The sequence below is a fragment of the Aptenodytes forsteri genome, unplaced genomic scaffold (genome assembly GCF_000699145.1).
Source record: "Aptenodytes forsteri isolate BGI_AS27 unplaced genomic scaffold, ASM69914v1 Scaffold7, whole genome shotgun sequence".
Classification (NCBI taxonomy): domain Eukaryota; kingdom Metazoa; phylum Chordata; class Aves; order Sphenisciformes; family Spheniscidae; genus Aptenodytes; species Aptenodytes forsteri.
The window spans coordinates 2,150,182-2,176,404 of record NW_008795919.1 but is presented as its reverse complement, the minus strand read 5'-3'; the positions used below and the strand labels follow the sequence as shown (position 1 = coordinate 2,176,404).

General features: G+C 41.8%; 1 protein-coding gene across 1 annotated transcript; it reads left to right on the top strand.

Annotated features, from left to right (window-relative positions):
* Positions 1–2,840: 2,840 nt before the first annotated feature.
* CUNH1orf94 (chromosome unknown C1orf94 homolog) lies at positions 2,841–10,903 on the top strand. The gene is made up of 6 exons (XM_009284827.1): positions 2,841–3,103; positions 6,842–7,293; positions 8,193–8,353; positions 9,435–9,506; positions 9,993–10,177; positions 10,828–10,903. The coding sequence occupies exons 1-6, from the start codon at positions 2,841–2,843 to the stop codon at positions 10,901–10,903; spliced, it is 1,209 nt and encodes a 402-aa protein (XP_009283102.1).
* Positions 10,904–26,223: the final 15,320 nt, after the last annotated feature.

The following is a 26,223-nucleotide window of genomic DNA, read 5'->3' as shown; positions in this document are numbered from 1 at the left end:
AGGGCTGGTGGCTCAACTCGCCACCCATCCCCCTGCCTTCGTGTTTTGCATTTGCTGCAGTTTCTTGCTGCAAAACCCCCTTCTTCAGTCTTGTTCCGGTCGCCTTGAATGAGCTTATTTGACAGCTAAAAAACAAATTATATCGAGGGCTTGCAAATCTGTCCCTCCACCCTCAAATCAATCCTCTTTCTCACTCGCTTTCCCTGTGTCCCCTCTGCATTTCAATCCTTCCACTGCCTACACTGTGAACCGATGCCAAGAGCCAAGGCAACCAGGGCTGTTACATGAAAGAGTTGCTTTATGTCTGTTTAAACCGCAGTGTCCTATTCAAACAGACCTTATTGTTCAAAGGCACAGATCCAAATACAAAAGGATCAGAGAACAGGGTACCACACTTCACAGCTCCATACACTGGTTTTCCCTTATACAGCTATTCACCTCAAAGAATCCCCCCCATCCCAAAACTGCATTCAGCTGAAGATGTGACTTGGTTGCTGCTCACCAGCAGGGTACAGGCTGAGCCAAAGTCAGCTAGCCCTGCACCAAGAACAATCTACAGGCATAATAAAGTCATTGAGGAGATACAATCCCACTTTATTCCCGGTTAATAAAATCATATCTATTTCAAATCAAGGGTTTCCTCCCAAGTAAGTTTCCTTCTCAAAACCACTAAGGTTTAGGGTCTAACTCTCACAAAAAATCCTGCATTTATTTGCTAAATGGACAAGACTGATGAATACAGCAGAAACCATCACTGCAATCACCCACTACTTTGATTACAACCCATCTCTAACAAGGAGGCATTCGCCGGTTCTGGTTAACAGCCCACTTCCAAGCCCTACCACTCACTTCGCTTCCCACCTTGCAAAATTACCTCCCTGCTAAAAGAGAAATCCCATCCTCAGTGTAAGCACCCACCAGGAGACAAGTTCTGCTCTGCACTGCCACCCGCAGTCAGAGCCCGGGCTGAAATGAGTCTGCTGCCTTTCGACTTCACTGCCTTCCACATTCTCTGCAAATATTTGGCTGACTTTTTATTCCATTTATCACACAGTACCTCACCCTCCCTGACAAAAAACAGTCTGATCAGTTTTGTGATTCCTCCAGATAAAATAAGTGACAGCGATTGCAATATCCCCAAGTTTCAGTTTAACCCAGAGCCAAGAGCAGTTCACAGGTATGAACCAAGTCCTCACAACACCTTCCTGGAGGAAGAGAAACAGACTGACAAAAATCAAGGACTTTCAGAGTGCCAAAACCTGGTTTTCCCTCTAGTTTTGACACAAAGCCACATCCATAGGGCTCTTCTTTCTCTCTCCTGCACACATCATGCTCCAATGAATGCGGACGGTTCCCTGGCTCACAAATACAGCCACCCTGGTGATATGAGGAACTACAGAAGGCATTTCATACCAGGAGCATGATCGTTTTCCCTAAAATTTTAAGTACCACAATTAGTAATTGGGTATGGGGAAAAAAAAAACCCAAAACATCTTAGTAAATGTCATGCAACCTCATTTATTCTCTCTTAATCGCATATTATCACTATTGGGGGGAAAAGAGCATTTATCTGGGCATAACCATGAGTTAAGAGATAGCTATGAATAATGCCTCTATTAGCAAGAAACTGCAGTCGCTATTTAACCTACATGACAGGAGAGTCCAGTTCTGGATTATCTGAAAAGAGATAAGTACAGAGCCAAGATCTTAAGTGTACAGCATAATGATTTTGGTAGCAAAGAATTCAATACACAGCTGTTGCATCTGAAGGCGTGTATGTATCTTATATTTAAAAAAAATACTTTGCCTTATATTTTCATACCTAGATCAAGCTTTATAGCCCAGCACCCAAAATGCCAGAGAGGATGTTGAAAAGAAACAGTACCCAAAGCAAAATTCTGTAGCACTGATGCCAAAAAACGTGCAAGCTCCAAAACTGAGAACAAGTTCTTTTTCCATGGCAGTAGAAGGGCTTACAAGGTGACTGAAGATGTTCTCCCCCTCCAGCACAGAGGAGCAGAAGTGCCACTGTGCTTCTGGAAATGTGGAGAAGTTACAGAAGCTTGCAACTAGAAATACTGCAGTAGCAGCAGCCCTGCAGGCCCAGCTAACCTAGGTGGCACACAGGCTCAACAATGTTCACAGCATGAACAGAAGGTGGCCAAGTAGAAAAAAGGTTCAGCTGCTGTGAGATGTAAGTCAAAATCCGTCCCTCCTCCTCCTATTTCCTGATAGAGCAGACTTCTATGCAACTTGTTGTGGAAGATGGATCTAGAGCAGGCTGCGAAGAGTTTCAAGGACACAAATTGCTCGAGCAGGGATGAAATGTGTTCCAGATGGGCCTCAGACAGGGATGCTGCTGCTCCTCTTTGGGCCATGGCAAAATAAGAGTAAGTGCTAAAGCAGGAACACCCCTATATGCACCGCTTCTCTCACACAAGGCCTCTGCTCTTCATCTCATGCCAGCGGAAAGATGAGGGACTGAGGGCAAGAGAAGGGAAAAGGACCAGAGGGACAGTCGTCTGTGCACTCCATGGGGCTCAGCCACCTGCAGACACACGAGAAGTGACACAGCACTCAGGTACAGGGAGGCAGGGACAGCTGAATGCTGAAGACTGGAGTCTGTTTAGAAATTTATGCCGGAGAATGCTCTCAACCGTGTGAAAGGACACAACGCTGCCATTTCCATTCCTGCTGCTGGAAGCCCAGTAGACATTTCCAGCTGTTACCCTCCCTGCCAGCTGCCAGACCCCATGGTTCCGCGGTTGCCACGGCTCTTCATTACCAACACAAACCACCTCTTTCAAAAAGACTGTTTGTGAATGCGAAGAGGCTGAAAGATGCTCCCTGGTAGGAATAAGTTTTCAGCTCAGATAGTAACATCTGAAGGTCCGTTCCCACTGGGACCTTTCCCTAGGCACATCTGGATCCACAACAACACTCCCCAGGATAGCTTGGACAAGGCTTGCCACAAGATCTGGAAACGCGTTCAACAACTCTCTGAAGAGCTGCAGCTCCCATCATTGGTGCCACCGCTGCAGCATGCTCTCTGCTCAGACCTGTCAGGGACCCTTCAAAGAGACAGCATCAGCTCCCAAAGCAAGTAAGTGAGCTTTAAGGGTTGCCCAAGCTCTAGAGAAAAAGGCTCCTGCTTTCCTTTACACCTTTCTGAACGAGACTTTTGTAACCTGTTAAAATGAAAGCCTGGGGCACAGGGTACATCGATTGCCATCTGACAGCCTCCTAATGAGGCAAATTATTCCCACTTTTTCCACTATAACCAATTTTCTTTGGAAAAAGTGTGTCCCATGAAATCTGACTACTTCAAATTCTGAAGCACCATAAGCAGCTGCTGCATTCGCTTCCCCACAACATTTAAAGAAAAACAACCACACATATAAAGATATTTACAGGAAGAAGTGAAAGCAGCATTCAAAGGAGCAAAATCGAAAATTAAAGTGTAATAAGGAAGCTACTGTAAACAGCTGATCTTTACAAAGAAAAGCTGAATTTAGCACAGAAAAATTTATGCCAAATCATGTTTCACAGGACAAATAATGGTAAGAGAGGGAAGTATGCTCTTCAGATTAATAGGATAATATTTAAGAGGGAAGTATGCTCTTCAGATTAATAGGTTAATATTTACTGTATGCTCCTGAAACAGAAAAAGTAAAAATTATAAATCCAGCTAAAAATCAGCAAGCATTAGCACATGTCCAGTTCTTAAAGTCCAAACAAAACACCATGCAAATCTGGCCCATCTTGCCTGGTACATGAAAGAGTGTAAACAGTTATTTCATCTTCAAAAAGAGAACTTCACAGATGAGGAAATAGATAGATAATTTTACAGATGAAGACATGGAGGCACAGAAGGGGAAGTACCTAACACTATGTCAGGTAGAAACCTAGTAGTTACATCTTGGAGTCCTGGCTCCGTTCCTTTCTCCTCCATACCCTAAATAAGCCAAAAATCATAAGAGTCTCCAGAATAAATGCAGGAGGAGGGAAACCAGGCAAATCAAGAATAACCAGTGAAGCCCATAGAGTTGCCTATAGTGGTAGGTTAAGTTATACAGCTGAAATATTTTTACAATTAGCACATGCTCAGTTAGCCACCTATTTTGGTCCTGCCAGTTGCTAAGAAGTTTTAGGAAAGAAGGCATTATACAAACCAGTGAAGAACTACTAACAGCCTTACTTGTATTCTTTAATAACACATTTTACTCTTAAAGGAATATAGATCTGGTCTTTAGCAATAAGTCTACTGCAGCAAAGCCAGCCTAACTAACATGACTTCTAGCTCACACAACCTGCAATTACCCGAAAGCTAGTGCAACTGGGCAGAGACAGCAGATCAAAATAGCTTTCATTTTGCTACTTTACTGTGAGGTTGTGAACTTCAGGACCCCTGCGATGAAGGCAGTGGCCGAGACAACCACAAGGATCCAAGATAAACTCAGCAACTTCAGTTTAGATGAAATTAAAAAGACAGCAGAGTCCAGTGGCTAAAGTACTATCCTTGGGTTCAGAATAATGACCCTCTACTCATTTGTTCATCTACTGATCTGCTGAGTTACCTCTGGCAACTCATCCGGCCATTTCTCTCAGCAATGTTTTCCTGTAATTAGCTAGCGGGCTCTTCAGGACAGAAGTACCCTCTGCACATGCACTTGTACAGCGGAGTACGTCCATCATCAGTCATTGAACCTTCCAACAATAGCCAAACTGCAGTGCTAAAACCAAATTACTGTACAGAGCTCAATGAACTGCTTTAAAATGGAAGCAATTCATGTGAGACAGCCCTAGGTCAGGTTTCCACCTTTGAGGTAGAAGCTTCTGTACCCTACCTCGGCTACCTCTATTACTCCTGAAAGACTTCTAGAAAGACAGATTAAGAAAAATCTTTCAGTATATACCAACTGTCAAAGGTGTTACCCAATTCATCAGCTGCAATAGCATCAGCAGCCAAAGATTATACCACATGACCTTGCTCAATTTAGCAATCCTTAATTATTTTAAAATATTGACTTATGCAAATAGCTAGCATGCTCATTTTAAAATGTATCTGGAATCTTTTGAACAAACAACAACATTTCACCTTCCTGGTTTTGTTCTGGAGCATTTGGATACAGAAGAGCAAGTTACTGAGAATGCCCAGAGCAGGTGGTGACAGGAGGAACCTCTTTTGTTGAGGATATCACTATTTACCAACATAAAGGAGCTTATCTTCCATAAGAGGACAAAGCTTCATAGGCAAGCATCAGAGCTAGGAACATGACATGCTGCATTCACATCTTCAAACATATTCAAACACAGGACTCCCGTAACCTAATGTGTTAGTCCAAGAGACACAAGAAGCATAGTTACCACCTCACCTCTGAGTCTTTCCAACTACAGTCAGGGCACAAATGCCAACAGGTTGCACAAAGCGGTAAGAGGGGACCCAAAGAATACAAGATTTGAGTAAAAAAGTTGCAGAATCAGGGCTGCAGCCTGTGAAGCAGTCAGAGACCAGAATCCCACTGAAAGATAGTGTGAAAAGTTGCATGAAATAAGCTGTACTCAGAAACAGCCTAAAAATTTTCTATTTTCATATCCACAGTACAAATCTGTTGAGGTTTTTGGTAAAGAATATCTGTGTTCTTTAAAAATAGGGGAGAAGCAGCATCCTACTAATTATAGTGATCCTATGATTAGAGATAGATACATTTACAATTCAGAATTTCCTAATTTTAGCTGTTTATGAACCATATATGTATCTATATAGTGCGTGCACAGAGCATCAGTCTTTCCCTCAAGCTAAGAAGAATAAATTGATAATACATTAAGTTATTGAACATATGTGGATATGAAAGAGCAAACTGGAATTTAAATCAGTGCTTTGAGTAGGTAACCGCAATAGGCACTAATTGGTATTTTGAGGAGGTAACCGTTATAGGCACTTAGATGTGCCTAAAAAGAACACAAAACCGTTCAGCTTTGACAGCAGTCCCACTGTAAGGTCCCAGAGGACTTTGAGGAGTATAGAGGTGCTTTGTGATGCACCCTACAGCTTAAACCATCTGACAGTCTTATCTTCCTATATGACAGATGGTTAATAAGCTACAAATACTACAACACCCAGCCCTGTTAAAGCCTTACAGGTGATAACAGGTAAACCCAAGGAAATTCAGGCCCTCACCCTGCAAGGATTTAAGGATCTACTGAGCCCCGAAGGTTGAAACCATGCAAAGCTGGAGCCTGGAGAACAAACAAGGTTTCTCCCACTGGGGACACCAGGATACAAGGCATACAATCCAGAAAACTCTTTTCATGTCCAGAATCATGGGGTTAAATTTACATCTTTGACAGATGATGTGAAAACCACCACAGGGCTTAGCTGTGTAACTGAAGTAAGGCTTCTCCACTTTACAAACTGTTGCAAGGATAACTTCAATAATGATTACCAACTGCTCTAATACTATGGCACATGGAGCCATTTAGTTCTTCCTCATGGCAAGTGTAATCCAGCTCAAACCATGTTTAACTCATTCACACCCACCACCAAAGAATCATCTTGTTTGTAAACAAACAAATCTAAGTTGTGTCAATCAAAATATATTTTGACCCACAAATATTTTTAAGCATATATTCTGTAATCATTGTTTGCACACCTATAATGCTGTCATCCAACTTTGCTTCAGTTATTCTTGGACAGATGCATTAACTAAGTTAAGAATACTTGAGCCTTACATAGTATGCTAATTGAGACAGAAATGCAAGGTTTAGGAGGAGTCAAGAACAGTAGATCAATTTTAAGTCAAACCTCCTTTAACAGCAGCCTTATTCCACTTTCTTACAGCAACTACTTGCTAGATGAACCAGAGGGACTCGAAAGCATATACAGAGCAATGACTGGAAACAGAGAAAGGGAGATGAAATTAAGAGCTCTCTGTGATGCTCAGCTTTCTGCTAAATCTGTTATCACCAGCCTTCTGTGTTCAGCAAAATCCCACAAGAATTCCAAGGGGCTGGAGGATGGCAGCGTGACAGGCACTCGCAGCACACTAGAGGTGCCATTGCTACTGAAATACACAGACACTGCCAAAGGTGCAGGCAATCAGGTAATGGCTGAGGAAGCAAAGGTAGTGAAGGAGTTCATACAGAATAGCATGTTCAGCTCTGCCAGGAGTAGTACAGCTGCGTCATCAACAACAACAGCAGAAAGTCAAGCCACAGGACAGAAGCAGCAGCTCCCGCCGTTTGCCAAGATTTGCTCCAAAACCGATTCCGATGCAGTCACAAAGAATCCAGGTATGGATCTAGGCATGGTCCTTGAACACCAGCTGGGAGTCACGGGAAAACTAAGATATAAGCCAGAAGCTGTTGAAAAGCAGATGGCAGGAGCTGGTCAGGCATCACTGAAACATTTGCTCTGTGGTGATGTCCTTTCCAAGCCTTGTGTAAGAGACTGAAAAATACTGATCTACTTTTCCATTCAAGAAATCATAGTAGGATGCTGGTATCTCTCTCCCCTCCAACTAGCACCTATCCAATGTCCTTCTCATGTTGAAATAGAATAGCTATAGAAAGGTCCTGACCATGGAGATTTATGTATTTGGTCAGTATTTTCTAGAAGCTAGTTTTCTGGGTTTGCGGTGGAGTTTTTTGGGTTGTTGGGTTCATTGGGTTTTTTTGTAATGTCATGATTTTTGGGTTCCCAGTGTGAGACATTTAAAAGATCCCGATTTCCACAGAGTATTGATAACTACATTCCTTGAAGGATCTTAGAATAGACAAAAACAATGGTGTGTGTCCAGACATACTGTTTAAGCTTCTGGACTAGATTTATCAGCTGGAGACTTAAGACACAATCAACTTATTCTCTGTTGTAATTTCCTTATCTCAGAGAGTTTTGAACTTTGGGCAAAGGTTCTTGTTCTATTCTTACAATTAATTCGTTCTTACGGCTCAGGCAATTAGCTTTATTCCAGGTCCTGTGGGTCAGAGTTTGATTGCCCTACAAGTGAATTTGAACTGCTAATTGCTGAGTTTGGGTCTCTATGTTACAGAACTATAGCCTGCAAAAGTAACAGATATCTTAAACAGATTTTGCTTACAGGCAAAGCATGTCCTCTTAATTGCAAGCGTTCCACAGATTAATGAAGAAAATGCATGTTTATTAATATCTTTAACCTTGTTTTGTTTTACAGTAACTACCGCAACATCAGATAAAAGTGTTAAATACAATGCAAGTACTTCAGGCTTTTCTACTACTTCAATGACCACAGCATTAAATGAGCCAGTGTGGCAGAGTCTGAGCTTCCCTCTGCTTCCCATCTTTCCCAACCACTCAAACTTTCCACAGTTTCAGGTAACAAACTAGACCCACATTTTGTGAGAAGATAGTAGAACACTCCCAGGCCTGTACTGACAGACTCAGGGTACCTGCTGCTATCTTGACAGCTGCTTTCTGGTTCGTAGGATAGAGTAAGAAACCCAACTGCTATCCTACTACGGCAAGTTACATTAAGTGGCTTTGGGTCATAAACAAAGCTTTAACATCACATGTAATGCAGTCCTCTGAGATGGTTGTGATGACATCAAAGGATGATGTATTATTGACACAGATACTGAACGTTGACCTCTCTCAGCCTTCATGAGTTTCCATTTTTGTCTTGTATTTACAAATATTTTATACTGTATTTACAAATATTTGACCTAATAATTCATTACAAATATTTCGTGCGATTGCCCCGTTTACAGAGTGGGATACTGCTTTCTTAGTCTAGTGAAACAGGACTTCACATCAAAGTAAAAAAGCCAACTAAGATTAGGAAGAAGCTCAATGCTCAAGTTGAAAGAAATAAAAGAATGAATACTGGGAATCCCATGTAGCCATGGCTTTCTATGGGTGTGCTCCCCTAGCTCCCTTTGATTCCGCAAAAAAAAAAGGCAACCCACAACGAACACACCAGAAACAAAGCTATGGTGCTCTAGCAGGACTCAGTTCATCCTACAAGCCATCAAAAGTTGTCACTAGCCCATTATAAAAGACAGAGGGTGGAGACACATGACCCAGAGCACACATTTTACCAGACCGAGCTCCCTTGGAAGCTTACAGCCCAAGAATTTTCACTTTTTCCATTAAGTCAGTGATCAGTTAGCACAACAGATACCTACTTAGCATAAGATGAGCACACAGTCCATCCACCCCTCAGCAGTCAACACGGAACTGAATATTCCCCCAGGCAGAACAGAGCTAGAGTGGAAAGTAGACTCCCATTCTGGACATCTCAGGGAGACGAAGAGAAAACTTTTGCCCAAAGCTAAGAAATACACTTATCTCAACCTGGTTTCTTCAAGTGTAACATTCCCCTAAAAAGCTTACACAAAAGTAATTAATGGACCAACTCAGACTGTTTTAAAAATCATGCCCTACGTATGCTTAACAGGGTCCATATCAGAGAGCAAGGATCCCGTATCAGCAAGCTCTGCACCCTTCCTTTGGATGCTATTCAAGACAGGTGCGTTTAAATGGTTATGAATATGCTTTAATTTGCAGAACACAGATGCTAAGCACAATAGATTAGTCAGAGCAGTTTGTCATGTGCCAAGATTTACATTGGTGCCATCCCAAAAATAGATTTGGGGACAAGATGCTGAACTGGTATAAATTAATACAGTTTGCTGGAGCACTACGTGCTCCAAATAGCTCAAGAGATGGCCTTGAGCCTCTAACTGAAAACATTTATTGCTTATGCTCTAGTTTTGTATAAAATTGGGAGAGACCACTGTGTGCATCTGAAAAAAATACTTTCGATGAGATGGCCTTGAGCCTCTAACTGAAAACATTTATTGCTTATGCTCTAGTTTTGTATAAAATTGGGAGAGACCACTGTGTGCGTCTGAAAAAAATACTTTCGATAACTCCAATTTCCATTTATGGGGTTACTGCCTTGTCAGTATTCCTGTCCCACTTTTTATGTATGCGATTTCTTTTTCCTCCCCAGGTAGCTCCATACAGCCCACAGCCGATTTTCCAGCCACCTTACACTCCGATGTTGAACTACATCGCTCTGGTTCAGCCTGGTTATCCATACCAGCAGAGGACCCCACCTACACTATCCAGCAACATCCAGGATCTATCACCAATGGCAGGCGATGGGATCCAGTATCCATTTTCTCCTTCCTATGGGTATGGCCATGCAGATTTGCTTTCTATTTTTTCAGTACTTTAGGGAGAGTTTGTTAGTTGCTGTAAAACTGCACAGAGCTAAAGATTTAATTGGCAATTGGGTTTCCAGTTACATTCTCACCAAATTCCAAATCTGAACAAGAGACAAGATTTACTATAAGGTCTAAAATCTAAAATAATTGATACAAACCCAGAGTATTAGGTTTGGGTGAATGAAGCTGAAACACTGTGCTATAGGAGATGCCACTTACAAATTCCAATCAATATTATGGATAAAAAAATATAAACACTTAAAAAGGAAATGCTTCAATGTGATAGAAACCTCAATATTTTGACACTGTCAGAATGAAATTAAAGGATTCATTTTGATACCTTTCTATAAAAACTGTAGTTAAAATGAACATATTCCAAGGGTCTGGTAAAATAATCTCTGGAGATTCAAGTTCTATAGATCATCTTCTGTTAAATGCTGATAGGATAGACAGGAATAGCACATACTTCCCCCCTAGATCACCTTCCCAGAAACCATATTACACAAAAAAAAAGTGGATAAATGCTTCTAAGAGGTCCATTATTAGGAAGAAAAATAAGTAATTTGGAAGTTCAATGTAATCTCCTGAAGCTTGACTAAATTTCATTTTCTGTTTTAGGTTTAGTTCTACACCTGGAGGAGCTGTGATGACTAATCTCAACTACTTTTCCAGCGAGAGCTATGTAAAATTTTAAGTGAACCTAGTTTTTCCTATCCTAGTATTCAGAGAAACACCTGCTATCTATCTATTGTAAGTTCTAGGGATCTATAAGGATTTCATGTTTTCCCGAAGTGAACACTTCCATCTAGAATAATCCCCTATGATTTATATGGGAAGAAACAGCTGCGTGACAATTCATCCGAAATAGTTTTCAGGATGACAGAAGGAGGGGCTTTTTTTCTTTTTTGGAAGATGCAGACAAATAATAAAAATGTTTTATTTATGACAAATGCCTGAGCTGCTTAGAACTGAGTGTTGGTGCAATAGAGATGGTTGATAGAAAGGAGTCTTGGCTGCAAGTTTCAGAGATAGTAACTTCAGTTGTATATTCAAAGTGAGATTAACACAAATACATTCGATAGCTGGGTGGTGCAGCTCCATGCATGACATGTTCCTGGCTTATTACCTCAAACTCTAATGCTAATCCAGATGGTAATCTGACTTTTACTGTTAAAAAAGATCAAGCCATAAAGCTCGTACGGAGAATCCTGTTTAACTGTATTTCCTTGATTATTTAACTGAGGAGTTTCAAGGCTGTAACTTTTGACAATGAGCCTTTGCCCCTGCAAAATAGCTTCTGCTTCCTCCGGAGCCTGCATTGTTACTGCAAAGCCAGAGCAGCAAGGCTTCCTCTAGACAACGACTACGGCTATCTGTCTGCCACATTTCAGCCACAGTTTGCTGGGTCAGAAGTAGAAGAGTGATTAGATGGGATTCTACAGCCTGCATGATATACGTCAAAACAAATTACCACAAAAGTCTCTCCCAGCCTTAAAACTAGTAAATAAGGTCTCAGTCACAAAGATCCGACAGTTTGCAATCATCCGGCCCTATACCCGGTAGTATGCAAGTCAGTCTGCTCTTAAATTCAAGGAGACATATTTATGCTTTGCTTAAGAAGGATATTGCACCCATACAAGTCAAGATGTGAAATTAACTCTTTACATTGCTTAACAAAAGCCTGGGTATTTCGCAAATAGTTACAGGTCCTACAAAACATAGAGCACCATTCATTCCTGGAGGAGCCAATGGGACTGAATATGCTTAACCTCTGTAGGCAGTCAAAGCACTTTGTAAGAGGACAGACTGCAATAGTGGCTCGTAATTCAAGCAAAAGATGGAGCATCCTTCCATTCACTGAGCTTTACACTTGGCCCCCAGATACATAAACACCAGATTTTTTTCCCTCTCTTCCCAGTAAATGAAACTAATCTTGTAACTTTAAAAAAAAATTAGCTCTTCCTTTCCTTTAATCCTGTTTAATGTAAATAGTACAACTTAATTGTGCAGACTTAGCTGAAGCTAGTAAAGAATTCTCATAGAGTATGTTTACTCTTGTAAGGTTGATAAACAATCTCACAGTGAACCTTCACATGACATTTTGCACATAACTAGTTAACTCCTCACTGTTCCTCTTTCCACACTGCATCAACATCTATTTTGGGTTACCCAGATGGCTGAGGTGATCTAGGACAATTTGTAATAAGAAATTCATGCTTTGGCAAGATGTGCCCACTAGCCCTTTTTTCTCCACATACTGCTGTAGGCCAAAATTTCAACTAAGATAAATTAGATGAGCAACTAGGAACCTCTAGTGTTTCCACAAAGCATCAATGTTCTTCACTCTCCTTGCCTTGTGGGTAAGGTGACAGGTTGATAACGTAGCACAATCCGAAAAACTGTTAAAGTAATACCAAGGCAGCCAGGAGAAATCAAAGCCAAAGCCCATATAGTACTTACAAACTCCCACCAGTGTCAGCAACAATGATCTTAGAGTTCCAATGCACCTCATATCAGAAAAGACTAGAAGAGGGGACACACTAGTATAGAGACCACTTTTGTCATTTCACTAACACTTGATTTGTTAGTGACAAGTAACCTGAACTAGATATATCACTATCGTACCACAGTTCAGGCCAGAAATCTGTGTGATCCCTTCAGGGAACCGAAAATTAGCCAAGATGCAAAAATGAGCTACCTCCAGGGTCCCATGAGGAATGAGGCCATAGGATCATGAAGGCACAGGTGGTCTAAACCGCAGCTGTATCCCTCAGTCAGTAACACTAGCAGACTAAGGCAGAATTGCATGGTTTTTCTACCCAAAATGCTTGCCTTGTTTTCAGCACAGGATCAAAGATACCTAGTGAAGATGCTTGTCAATATTTTTCTTTCTTCTCCATTATTCAACATGTGGCTGTGGGCCCCATATATAGCTACAGAAGTATTCCAGTTCTCAGGAGCTTTTTGTTCATATTTAGAAATCCACAGTTCCAGCTGTTCACACCACACTTCTCCCAAACCTCTAAGAGGCAGGAAAGGGAAATTATCCCCATTTTACAAATAAAAAGCTGAATTCTGGGAAATGAGATCTCAAGAATTTAATCCATCCAGTTTAAGGGCACTAACTGCAGGCAGTCAAACAAGTTCTCAGGAGCACAAACCAGTATCTAGAGGGCACAAAATTCACATACACTTTTCCCTCTAGCTTGACCCTTTTTTACAACTCCCTTCCAGTGCATCCCATTACTACTCGATGTCACATGCAGCTCCCTGGCCAAATCCTTATTACTTTCGTAAGTCAGTCCTGAATTTTTCTGGGTTCCTCTTGCAACACTCTACATATCCTCCACTATGTCTGTTACAAGTTTCCTTTCAAAAGGAATTTTACAGAACAAAATAATTATTTACTTATTTTTTTCAAAACCTAAACTTGGATCAAAATTTGTTTGGCTGAAGTCAGATACGTTCTGCCTCAGTAAATTCCCATTTTCTTTAAGTAGAATAGAAGCTTGGGTTTTTCTGCTGTTAAATCCACTAGCTGTTTTTCTCCAATATTCCTAATGCAATTAGCATAACAAGATAAAGGAATCATCAAGTCCTTTTCCATTTTTCTTCCTTTGTAAAAGGACTGATGACAAACTGGGAATCAGAATCTGTATTGAATTACATTTGCCACAAAAGAGTTCATTAAGTAATAGTACCTAATAAAAATCATCTGTCAACTTGAAGGATAGACAAAATCCACTTAACAAAACAGCTGGTTATTTTCTAGAGCAGCCTATAGCTCATAAACAGTCAATATGAGCAAGGAGAAAGACTGAGACAAAGGGAAATAAGGAACAGTTCAGATACTAGCATGCTAAGCTACAGTTTCAAGGCTCTTGTCTTCTGCACAGTCGTAGCATGATTGTAGGTAAGACTTTGCCCAGGGTACCCTGATTTCCCCCTCATTACAGCAGTGACAATAGTTCTTTTCACCAGGAAAAGGGTTATGAGGTTAAGGGCACAAAAGACCATGAGATGCTTCAACAGCTGGAGCATTGTCAGGCAACCTGAATTTCTACCTCACTCCAACATATCAAATGGCCCTGATAATGATGGGCTGGGGTTGCATTTCCTGCCCCCAACTTCCACGCACAAGGCTGAAGCTGCACTACCACGTCCTAGCGGAGAAGCATCGCTGCTCCGAGCCTCCCCAACCAGGAAACTCAAACCTAAAGGTGCTCCTGACTTGCAAAGTTTGTGCTCTCAGCAGCAAGTCTGGGAAGAGAAAGCAGAAGGATCAGTGCTCGTCCTTTGCTCTAACAAGCCCTGTTGGCTGCTGACAGAAAATTTGCCTCCCTTTCCGCATTCAGCACACTCACTGAATAATCCAAATCCATGCAAACCATCTGCACTGCTTTGGCTCAAGAGATTTGTTCCAAGATCCTTGAAGTCCCATAACATGCCACTTACAGTAAGAGTACTACAGGTAACATTCAGTGCCACAGAGACAGCTTGTTGGGAATAAAGGTCATCCGTGACATGGCATTGCTATTGAACTCCAGTGCCCTTCTTGCATGTATTTAACACAACAGTCTCAGAAGAGCAACCCTTCTTAGAAAGGGTCAGTTTCATTCTAAGCTTGTTGACTCTTCACCATTTACAGATTTAGTGCAAGACATTCTTAGTGGTCCTGTTCTTCCGCTTATCTACAAAAGTTTTAGACAGCAGATTTATACGGTGCTTTAATAAAGTCTCAGAAGAGCATGGATGTAGAAGCCCTATTGTGGCCTATACTTGCCTGCACACTAGATCCTTCTCAGGCAATCAACCAACCAAAAAGAAAAATCAAAGCTAGTTGTGAATGTTAAAAATAATCCATTATGCTGTTCTGTTTGAGTCTCGCATTGCAACACAGTCTGGATGGAAACTCCAGGCCCAGCATGGTGATAGTCATGGTGGAGTCAGCCCAGCTGCACCTCTGATCCAGGCAGAACTTTAGAGCTTTACAAAATTCGAAAGTACAAGGAGCAAGGATGTGCCACCGCCATGCCAAACTCCTACCTGGATTATTATCAGGAGCTGCTTTTCCAAAGCAACACTCATGTTTCAGGTCACAGCCTTACTCCTTTTGATCCAAGTCCCCAACACAAGCTTCATACAGCTTTTCAGAGAACTGACATACATAGATGAATGCTGCCATAAGAAAAATAAACTACTTCTTTCAAGACTCATCAGGCCTATGTAAGTCAGAAGCCCAGAGCCTAGCTGAGCATGCTAACAGTTCCCTCTCCTTCCCTTTCATTAGCCTCTGTCTCCTCAGAAACGTTTTTAAGTAGTCTAAGCTTACCTGAATTCCTTCAAAAATCTCAAGATTTGTGTTCAAGTTCTATTGATCCCACTTACAGATGGGATGACAGTGAAAATGGAAACCTTGTATCAGGGGCTGTAAAAACTTCTTGCCTGTCTCCTACTATTATTATACGTAATCACATCAAAACACAATTCACCTTTTTTGCCCTAGGTCATCTTCCTTCACTGTAAAGGAGGAAGCAATCTAGTTTTGCAATTTATATTACTTTACAATGACTCTGCATCATGAAAGTATTTGTTTACATATACAGTAAGCAGCATTATTTTTTAGTATGCAAAACCACAGATTGGCATTATCAGATTCTCTAGAACTGCTGTGTTCATTACTGGCTAGAACAGGCTAGAAGCCATTGCAGTTGCTGGCTTTAAACACAACAGTTTTCCCCCTTTCAAATATGCCCCTGTATTGCCCTGCTGATCAGATTTGCAGAACTCCTCACTGAGTAGTAATAAGTTTTGCTGAAGAACTTCCCCCTCCCGGGTAAAAATCCTACCCTTGTTGCTCCAGTAAAGACAGAATAAACTGGAGGATGCAACAGACATTTGTAGGAGCTGCAGACACCTACAGTTGCAATATTACTTTGGAGACAGAACCACCTTCATCTGCAGGCATGGAACAGTGTTTCTCTCCCTTTCCTTTAAAAGTCTCGCACAGCTCATGTTGCTATCACTGCAGTCTTTCCAGAGTTGTAGCTCCAGCTGCCCAAAACAAACTTTTACAAAATTAGTTTGCATGGTTCCTGAGTCCATTAAACTTACGATAATGTGGGGAGGGGGGACTGATTGAATAGCTATTAATCAAAGGATGGGTTTTATTCTTGTGATGTCATAAACTGCAGAAATAGAGTTCAAGCAGTTTATTAAATTACAGGAATGCCAAGAAAAATAGATAGCTTTAATAATACATTTTTGCCTATCTGTTATATTTTATATGTAGCTTGCAGAAGAGAATTAAAAAGTTTTCTACCATATAAAATTGCCATTTAAAAGGTGAAAAAAACCCAAAATAGATTCTGTCACTAATAGAGAATACAATTATTCTAGGCTAAAAAGTTTATTCTTTTGCTAACGTGTGAGATTACTGCAGTTCAGAGCCTACGGGAGAGGAGGGGGGATTCCACAATAAGAAATGGCCTCTGAGGTTAAAAGCACAAGTGCATTAGCTAAGAAAGAATAGCCAACACAGATGTCTCAGAGGCAGGCCCACCTTTGAGGGAGAAAGCTCTCTGGCTAGCACACCCTGTCAGTGCTCTGCCACCACCCTCACAGGCTGGACCCACCACGGCACCCAAGTCCAGCAGATGGTTACTAAAGCAATGGAGTACTGGGCTGCCTATGGATTGCAACAGCAAGTCACAGGTTAGCAGAGGTGTCTAAAGGAGGAGGGGACTTGGCCAGAAACCTCTGCTCTTCACCAAGATCCAGCCCAGCCCGAGAACTAGGAGATGTGTTATTAGCATCTCCAAGGCCAGACAACTTTTGTAAAACTGTTTGCATGAAGAACATCGCTGCCCATTATTCACAGCCACTCTTCAGCAGGGACAGCCTTCCTCTTCTTAGCTACTTCTTCAACTATTTCTACCTCTTAATTAACGGTTCAGGAAGCATCCCTCTGTATAGTCCCAGGCCCACCAAAATCCAACACTACCTCATTTTTTATTATTCTCCCACCATCCTACTTCCTCTCAATCTCCAAGACTTTTCTGTGATTCACCATAAGCTCTTGCAAGCTGCAAATTGAGTCACATTATCTGGATGGAAGGCTTCCAAAGAAAACACCCAAATAGTGTCGAAGAACTGAATTTCTTTCCTCTGGGAACATCCCCCCTACCAGGGGATGTTGTGCTGTGATTCAAGATGTGGTTTGTCTAGCATAACAAGCAAACATTAAATTCTGAATCCATACCCTTAAGAATTGTGACACTTAAAAACACTACACGCAGAAAGCCTTACAAGTTTGATATGGCTCATTTATGTTGATGAACCAGAAGCCAGTTTCCACATCTTAAATTCCTTCAGTCTCTCAGCTGTGCTTTATATATTGCCCTCCAAACACTGTCTTGCAAAGATAGACATGGATAATTATATTGTACTATTAGAATCTCTTAGTAGGGAGCAGACTACATCAAGTCTGTATTTATCAATCTAACTGCAATTGCATGGGGGGGTGTCTATGCTATTTAACAGGTAAATCCATCTGACAGAACACTGGTTAGGGATAGCCCAAGGTTAGGAAAAACATACTTAGGAACGCATCCAACATGCTGATAGGCAAATTTAATCTCCTTTTCCTATTCACCTCTCAGAAACACGCCCCTGTTAATCTTTCGCAGATGCTTCTGCAAAAGCAGGGCTCATCAGAAATGAAGTGTCTTATTGAACATGCACTCCTCTCTCACCTCTGAGAGCAGATTCTGTCTCCTGGGATGAGGGAAGTATCCAGCTGAGGAAGTGAACAGCAGGAAGCAGTCTATATACATTTTAATGTTTCACATTGCGCTTTCCTGTTCCTTTTGGCACGATCGATGGAGCACTCTGCTTCGGCATTCAGACATACACACAGAATATAAGGCTAGAAGGAAACGACAAAGGTCACCTAGTCCATCTCCTACCCTAAGGCAGGATCAACATTACACGAAACATCCGCCTTGATGAGGTATAGATGGTTGACATATGTAGAGCTCATCCTGCCTTAAGCAAAAAGATTGACTAGATGGCTTATTGTATATAAGTTATTCACGTTCACATGGCATATCTCCTTAACAAAAAGGGGACTAACTGTTCATCACAGCATCCCCTTCCAAACATTCACTGCCAACACATCTCATCCCTATACAGTGACTATTAAGACCAACTTCTACCTTATCTGTGCAATTTCCCCCATAGGTCCTGTAATCTGCCTATTTGCAGAACAGTTATCTAAACTAGGCACACATTCCCCAACACGCATTTTACCAAAGGCTGCAATTAATGGTGAACAATGGCTTTTTTTTTTTAATAAATCAAGACTGGATAATTTTCTTAAAGACAAATCAGTTAGGGATTAATAATTCAGTGGCTTGTCCCCTACTTCCTATAGCATCTTCCCTAGTAGAAATAGCAGGTTTCTAACCCAAGCCCTACTTTTCATGCAGAATTTGGTGCTATCAATGCAACACTAATGTTCTTATTTTCACTAGCTCATTTGTTCAAACTGAAGCAGATGAACGTTAGTTGAAAGCTTATTACCAACTTGGCTTCCAAACTCCTGGCCCATAAAAAAAGATTTTTGATGCCAGCTTCTTGCATTAGTGGGAAACTGTTAGAAGTTTGTTGCCACTGGTTATGGAGAATCTGACACTGATTACAAAAAAGGAAGAGGGGAAGAAGTATTTTTAACCCTGGTCACTTAGGTGTTCCAGTTCTCTGCGCATCTTCACATATATTGGCACAGCTCAGGGATGAGGAGATACAGTGCAATTTTCCTAAAGTTCTAGTTCTGGCAGGAACTGCTACATTACTCTTCCCAAGCCAGGAAAGTGCCTTTGTCACAAAGTCTTTTCCAAGACTTCAGCTAACACACAACTCTCTGAAGCAACACAAACCTATACAGGCTGCAGGGACTCTTTTGACCCCCCCCTCTGCTCTCTCTGGAGCTCTTTAACTAGATGATCTCTTTCCTTGCTATAATTGCTCACACGCAGGTTTACTCCAGCAGCTCACCGTAACACCCATGAGTTCTAACACATTGTAAACAGTTTGCAACAGACTGCATCACACCTTATGTAGCAGTAGGAGGCTGAAGGACTGAGTGTCTCAGCTTCTCTTCCCCCAACTCATCCCACCATCATGCTCAGTACAGGATTCACACCTGCTCTAAGACTTCCCTACCAGGGCCTGGAATTGAAAAATGTAGCTACGCATGCTTTAGAAAGACTGGCTCAGACTACTAATAGTTCTTAATGTACACAAGCAACAGTAAAATATTAATTTTACAGCAGAGCACATCTGGATAGGCAGAAGCCTCAAGGAGTAAAAGCTTCACAAAACAGTGTGACAACACTGTAGGTAACAGAATGGTGAGCTCAGAAAAACAGATCAACTGGTCTTACCACTTTAGCTCTGTGGATTTTTTTAAACATTCTGTACAGTTTGTTATCCAGTCGTTCTTTTCCAACAGGCTTGTTCTGCCACTCATTTGTATGGGCTTAAAACTGGGATCCATGGGGTGGGTGTCTACAGTTACTTCCCTACCTTAATAAGATATCTTGCGTATGACACAAGTCCCTGATAAATGCCCACTTGCTGCGGTGGCTGTGCTTCACCATTTGTATGCTACTGAATTAATCTTATTAGGAAGTATAATATTCAGAGCATTATTCCTTACTTCCTTTCATTTGTATAAATACATGCTCTGCCATGTTCTCTAATCACTTAACATCTGTTAGAAGGAAGAGAAAATAAACACATTATGGCAAGAACAAACCATAATACCCTTTTAAAAAGTGCAAATGTAGAAATGTTTTATAGAGTGGGCTGAGAAAACCAGGAATACCAAAGCCAAAAAAACGTAAGAGTCATCCAGCCCATCGAGTGAGAAGTCTTTGTGATCAAGATTCCTGCACTAAGGCAATTAAGTTCACTCAGTTCAATTTTAGCTTTTGATTAAAGTGTTAATTTACTGAAAGTGATGTTTGGCCACAACCTAGTACACGTGAACATAAGGAAGTCTGAAAGAAATATTTTCTACTCAGCCACTACTAGCAGCATCCTGGGTACATATTCAGCTTTTGGCATACAGGACCTCCTCAGGTCCCTGTGCCAGTACCCATTTATTAAGTTGAACATTTCAGGGTATGCTGCCAGTTTAGGGCCAGTTGGTGACATTGGCTTCACAAACAGTCACTAAAGCCCCCTTCAAGTCATAGCGAATTTGAGTTGCATTTACATCATTCCACAAAAACTAGGGACAAACAAGAGCTACAAACCCTTAAGTGTATCCTACAGTGCAACTGCCACAAAGTGTTAGGACACTTCTGAATTTCAGGTTTGAGCTAGTTTTGGTCTTCAGTGTACAGGCTTGCTGAAACAACTTATTAGTGAACCTGCCTAATAGAGATACAGCTTATCCTAGTAAAAAGAAATAACTGGTTAGATCCTTCCGCTAGAAGGAACAGAATAGCTAGAAAGTTTTAATTCATTTGATTTTGCCTGCCCAAGAAACACTACTACAATCTTTCCTTTGCTCCAGCCTGTATTTTACTTCCTGTTTAGAAGAGGAAAACGAAGCCTAATTTTATCCAAGATATTAAGTCCCAAGGTGTAATCTGAACCTGCTGTACATTACTTGCACATTTCAATGTCATTCTGACAGAGCTGACAATGCAGTTAGATTTTATTGCATGATTTCATGAATGACTATTAACCATAGGCACAGTGTCCTGTAAATAGCATTTCATTTTTGTGAGTTTTTTTTTTTAAATGACTTTCTGCTACTGCCATTCTTTGCCTCACTCTCAGAAGCGTGACAGTTATCAGCTGGGGACTAAATTGTGTGCAGATGAAGAATTTATTGACTTTAGTATTTTCCCCTCCAGATTTTGTAAGCTGAAGTCAAACCATTTACTGAGATAGAAGTGTCTCATAAAAAGAGGAAAAAAATGTATCACTTCCAAAAGATATTTCATCCAAAATACTACTCATGGAGCCTGATACTCCTAGACAAAGCTAGGAGGGTAGCAGGAAAAAAGTGGGTGTGGTGTAAGTCAGCTCACATGGTGCACAGCAGCAGGGATCAGCAGGATCATTTACTGGGGGATGCCTCTCTGAGAATATCCCTCTGCTAAAGCTGCCACTCAGGGACTCCAGTGCTCTGCATGTCACATTTCATACTTTCTCCCCCAGTCCCTGGATGCTGGCTATTGGCAGAGGCAGGCATGTTTTCAGCACATTTATTCAGTACTCAACATAAGAAGGGTTCTTCTCAGGACTGAGGCCTCCTGATAATCATTCAATACAAATTACTAAAGATATCAGTAACACTGAAGGTAAGGAATGTATATATTTTAAATGCCAACAGATCTTCTGACCAGCTATTTTCAAGTATGTCTTATTCTTAAGTTACAAAATCAAGGACCGTGCCTATGGGAAAAGGTGGCAAGACAAACAGCACTGGATGAAGACAGTCACATTTTTCTGTATCATTGTTTTGCAAATAATTCAGCTGCAAGTCTGCAGGAAACAAAATAGGTTATTACAGTGTAGTGAGCAACTGATTGCATCAGAGAGAATTGGCTTGGTGGTGAGAAAGCCAATGCGAAGCAAACTGTCATTCCCGATACAGTTATAATTACCACAGCAAGAAGAAAACCACAGCCCCCAAACATTTATCAGTGTCCCCAGCTATATGCAGAGATAGGCCGAATTCTGAGCAGCACCATGTAGTGTCCTGCATAGCGCAGAGGGGAAAGGCACAGGAGCTATGAGAAGGGCTGAGAAGAACTATCACACAGGCAGCACATGTTGGGATAACTCATGTTTCATGATCAAGCTGGGGCCATTCTGCATGGACTCTGACAGGTGACACTCACCTCGCATGTCTGGCCAAGCACAGGCTCAGGTCCGTATTAAATAAACCTCCAAAGCAGAGGTTTATTGGACTGAAGGAGTACTGTAACCGCACAAAGTTCATAAAGAAAGTGTGATCTGCAGCACAAGCTGCACTAACAAGAGCTACTGGGGTTAAAAGAAAGGGGGAGAACAACAAATTTAAGTCTTTACCCTGTTATATTTACACGAGTAAATCTCACCCACTAGTTATTAAAAGTAGGTGAATAAACTGTTGGAAACCATACGGCACACTTCCCCTCAGCTTCTGTTCACAGACATTTTGCAGGTAGATGAAACCGTTCTTCACTTGTTTGACCTTTACCCTCAGTAAAGCTCTAGCTCACAGTATACTCAAGTCACAAGCATCACTACAGTTTGTCTGATGGACACAATTTCATTTCTCCACCCTTGCTGGAGAGATACCAAGATAACCAATACAGCACAAGCTGGGATTTCTCATGATCAAATGCATCATTTGCCTCCTGTGGCTATTTAAGCTTTCAGTCTGCTCTTTCCTGGTTATTTGCTCCAGAAGCATGCCACCACTTGAATTTTCATGAAGAAGCGAACTCAAGAGATACTTGCTGCCTGACAAAGACAAGACTGTGGAAGAACAAAAAGTCTAGATAAAAGCAGTTCTTTCTAGCTTCTGGTCAATCTATCAGTGTGTTACAATGCAGCTTAAAGATGATGGGACACTGTTCTGATATCGAGTAAAGGGCAGTGACTGAGACTGTCAAGAGCTCACCCTTCACAGACCACGGAGACAAGTTTACCTCCCTGTTCCTATAGTGGGGAGAAGCTGACTGAGAGATTACTTGGTTGAAGTCACACAAGTTCTTTGCAGCAAAGCTGATAAACACAGATTTACTGGCACACTGATCCACTGCCACAGAGCAGAGTGCAGGGTGGCCAGTCACCTAGGACCAAGGAAAAAAGCTTCTTCAGAGGATTCTCTTTTTCAAAGGCCCATCTGCCTGGGCCAGCTAATGGCAGCAAAATCTAATATATACAAAATTATTTTATCCATAAATAAGGTTTCAAACCTCCAGAAACATGAGTAGTTGTAGTGTAGACGCCAAGCTAGGAGCATCCTTAATTTGCTAACTCTGGCACAGAAAGAAAAAACCCAAATGCACATTTGTTTTTTCCAGTGGGTTAGCATTTTCTTTCTCTCTGTGCTGAGCAGACCATCTGAGCAGAGGGGAGGCAGCACTGTTTTCAAATGTTTGTTTTTAATGAGCAAAAATTATTCTGCCTCTGCTTTGCAGGCACAGCTACAGGGTAAGACACAGTCTTGCCTCTTTGGTTAATGGCTTTTTGTCAGGACAAGTTAATACATTCCAAGAACACTGTGTTATCACAGCATCTATGAAGAGCGCATGCCTTGAGACTTCTGGATTCATGAACAAGGGAGGGTACTTAGATTCTTTCTTGGTACACTGAAGAATGGTGGCTGGTGGGTAAAGCAGAGTTAACCCGGGAGCCACCCCAGCTCTGCCGGTACCCTCCTGCAGCACTGCCAGGCTGGACTTACTGGCCTTTCTGGAAAGCCTCCCCAGGAACTGGGATCCCTCAAACAGCACTGACTGTCATCACGCTCACCATGCAAGCTGTAACTTGGCAGCACTGCGTAACTCTGGACAGTCTTTTTCTTGCCAAGGGACAAACTAATTCACACACAGAGTTATGGATACAATCATCTCCCCTTTAAAGCCCATTTCTATCCTTAATTGTATGCACACAAGGACCATCTATTCTCTTGAGCACATCATTGATATTAACAACTTACAAATACAGAAATAACTCTGTCCCTCCCTGTACAAAGACAGACTTTTTGCTTTTAAAAGTGGAGGCACCATTTCAGCTTCACTTTTTAGAAAGTATTTCTTGAAATCCAACTCAATGTTTGTTTTCAAGTTATTTTCTTTCAAATAGATCGGGGGGGCAGCAGGGAGTATTACAGGCTTGAACATGAGTCTCTTTAAATCCATGATGAATGAAAAACACTCACCAGAACATGTGAAAGGTGAAAACAGTTTACACTGTAAAACCTGGCTGATTTGAAACACTTCCCTAACATGAAAGTCCCTTTTTTAATAGTTAAATATTGATGATTATTACACCATCCTACATAAAGTCAGCTGGAGAAGTGCATGGCACCTCAGCAGCTATTACTGATAAGAAAAAAATGCAAATGTTTACTTCACCCAAAAAATCTAGCAGATTCCCCAACAAAAACTCAAAGTACAGTCCTTCAGGAGACAGCAGTTGTGGTCTGGTGACACTCCCTTCCTACACCGAAGCTCACCCAGTGGCAGTTTTAGACTGCGCTCCCTATATATCCTCAAGCCATACATGAAACACTTGCAGGCCCAACATCAGGGATGAATTAGCTAGGGCAGTCACCTCCAACTTCAGGACAGCTAACATGCTCTTTCCCTCCCCTGACCACGGCAGCAGGGATGGGCAGGGGGATGCCTCTCTGGGAGAGAGGACAGGGAAGCAGCTCCCCAAACTCTACTTCCGAATGCAGTAAGATGAGCTCAACTGCAAGAAGTATCAGAATTTGATTTGTAAAAGATGCCTGGGAGGAATACATTGTGCAATTCACCTTCAGTTTACAAATGGCCACACAATGGGGGAAGAAAAAAAATAATGAAGCATGAAATACAAAACCTGCATTTGAACTGAACCATTAAACAGTAAGGCAAGACAGCTGGAGCCAGGTAAGTGCTCTTACCCAGATTCAGAGTACATGAGCCCAATTCAGAAACTAGGGCCAAAGCACCCCCAACCCCCAAACCCCACCCTTTGGAAAGGGAAAAGGATTTAGTGTAATAAAACACATGGGCCAAATTCTCTGCCGGTCTTGGGTAGAAAGAGCTGCACTGAAGGTACAAGGCGGAAAGCACTGGAACAGTAACAATTTGCACCAGATTAGAAGTTAACTTTTGGCAACAACAGAGGAGCAATTACAGGCAGGAGTCTGGAGCCAGCTTTAGCTCTCATTTGTTCCTGTGGAAATGCAGAGCAACTTCAGGGAAATTACTGGGCTAATGCTGAAGAAAAATGCTAACAGCAGCCTGCAGTGTTCTTCTGAGCCTAGTCACAGAGAAACATACAGCCTAATTTTTCATTGCTGCTCTTTTATAGTAATTTACTAATTTGCACAGGCTTACAGGAAACCACTAAAATTGCTCTGTTGAAGATCTGCATTTTGGTTATCCTTTGTATACCTAGGACAAACAGTAGCAAATACATTTCCAATCATGCAAGCCAGGCAGCTAGTAGACAGCTTCTACTGTCTCTTTTCTGTGCAAGCAGCAGAGCTTTACTGGTACGAAGGACAGATGTACATCTGAACCTAAACTGCTCTCAGCTGCTGCACAGAAGCTAGGAAAGGACCAGAAGTCTTGGGACAGCTTTGTTCCAGCCAGGAAGTGTTACCGTGCAACCACAACTTTAGGGAAGCCTTTTTGATATTATCCCTGCCTTAGCAGGGCTGCGAACCAGGCCAATTCAGAAGAGTTAATGTGAGCTACCTGCCTCCAGCTCCAGAGAAGTAGAGGCTTTTTTCAGATGCTGTGGTCAAATGAGGGCCAGAAAGAGCAGGTGTTTCTTCAGAGTCATTGCTATTTACTATAGCAGACACTGATTCAGTATGAAGGGAGGCCGATGAGGCTATTTGGATCAAACCTGGTGGGAAGGCAATTGGCTCAGCCACCTGGCACGCTGGGAAGAGGAGCAACCTCCGGCAAGCAGCCAAATTCTTAGCAGGACACAAGGGGGGGGTGGGGTTGTTTTTTTATTGCTAGCAAGGATGGGACCAGGTTGACAAATGGAGATAGCAAGGTTTACACAGGTACATAACCCACATGCTATGGACATCAGTAGTTTCCATAGATTTTGGACTGCACAGAGCTTAGCACTTCACCTGTATCACTGCCCTGTGCTTCAGGCACAGAAGCCATTTTTGTACCTGTGCTGGGAGTTGCAGTCTCTAGCATCACTCAAAAAGCTCTCACTTGGGTTAGGACTCCTTCCATCTCTGACTGCTAGTTGGAAACA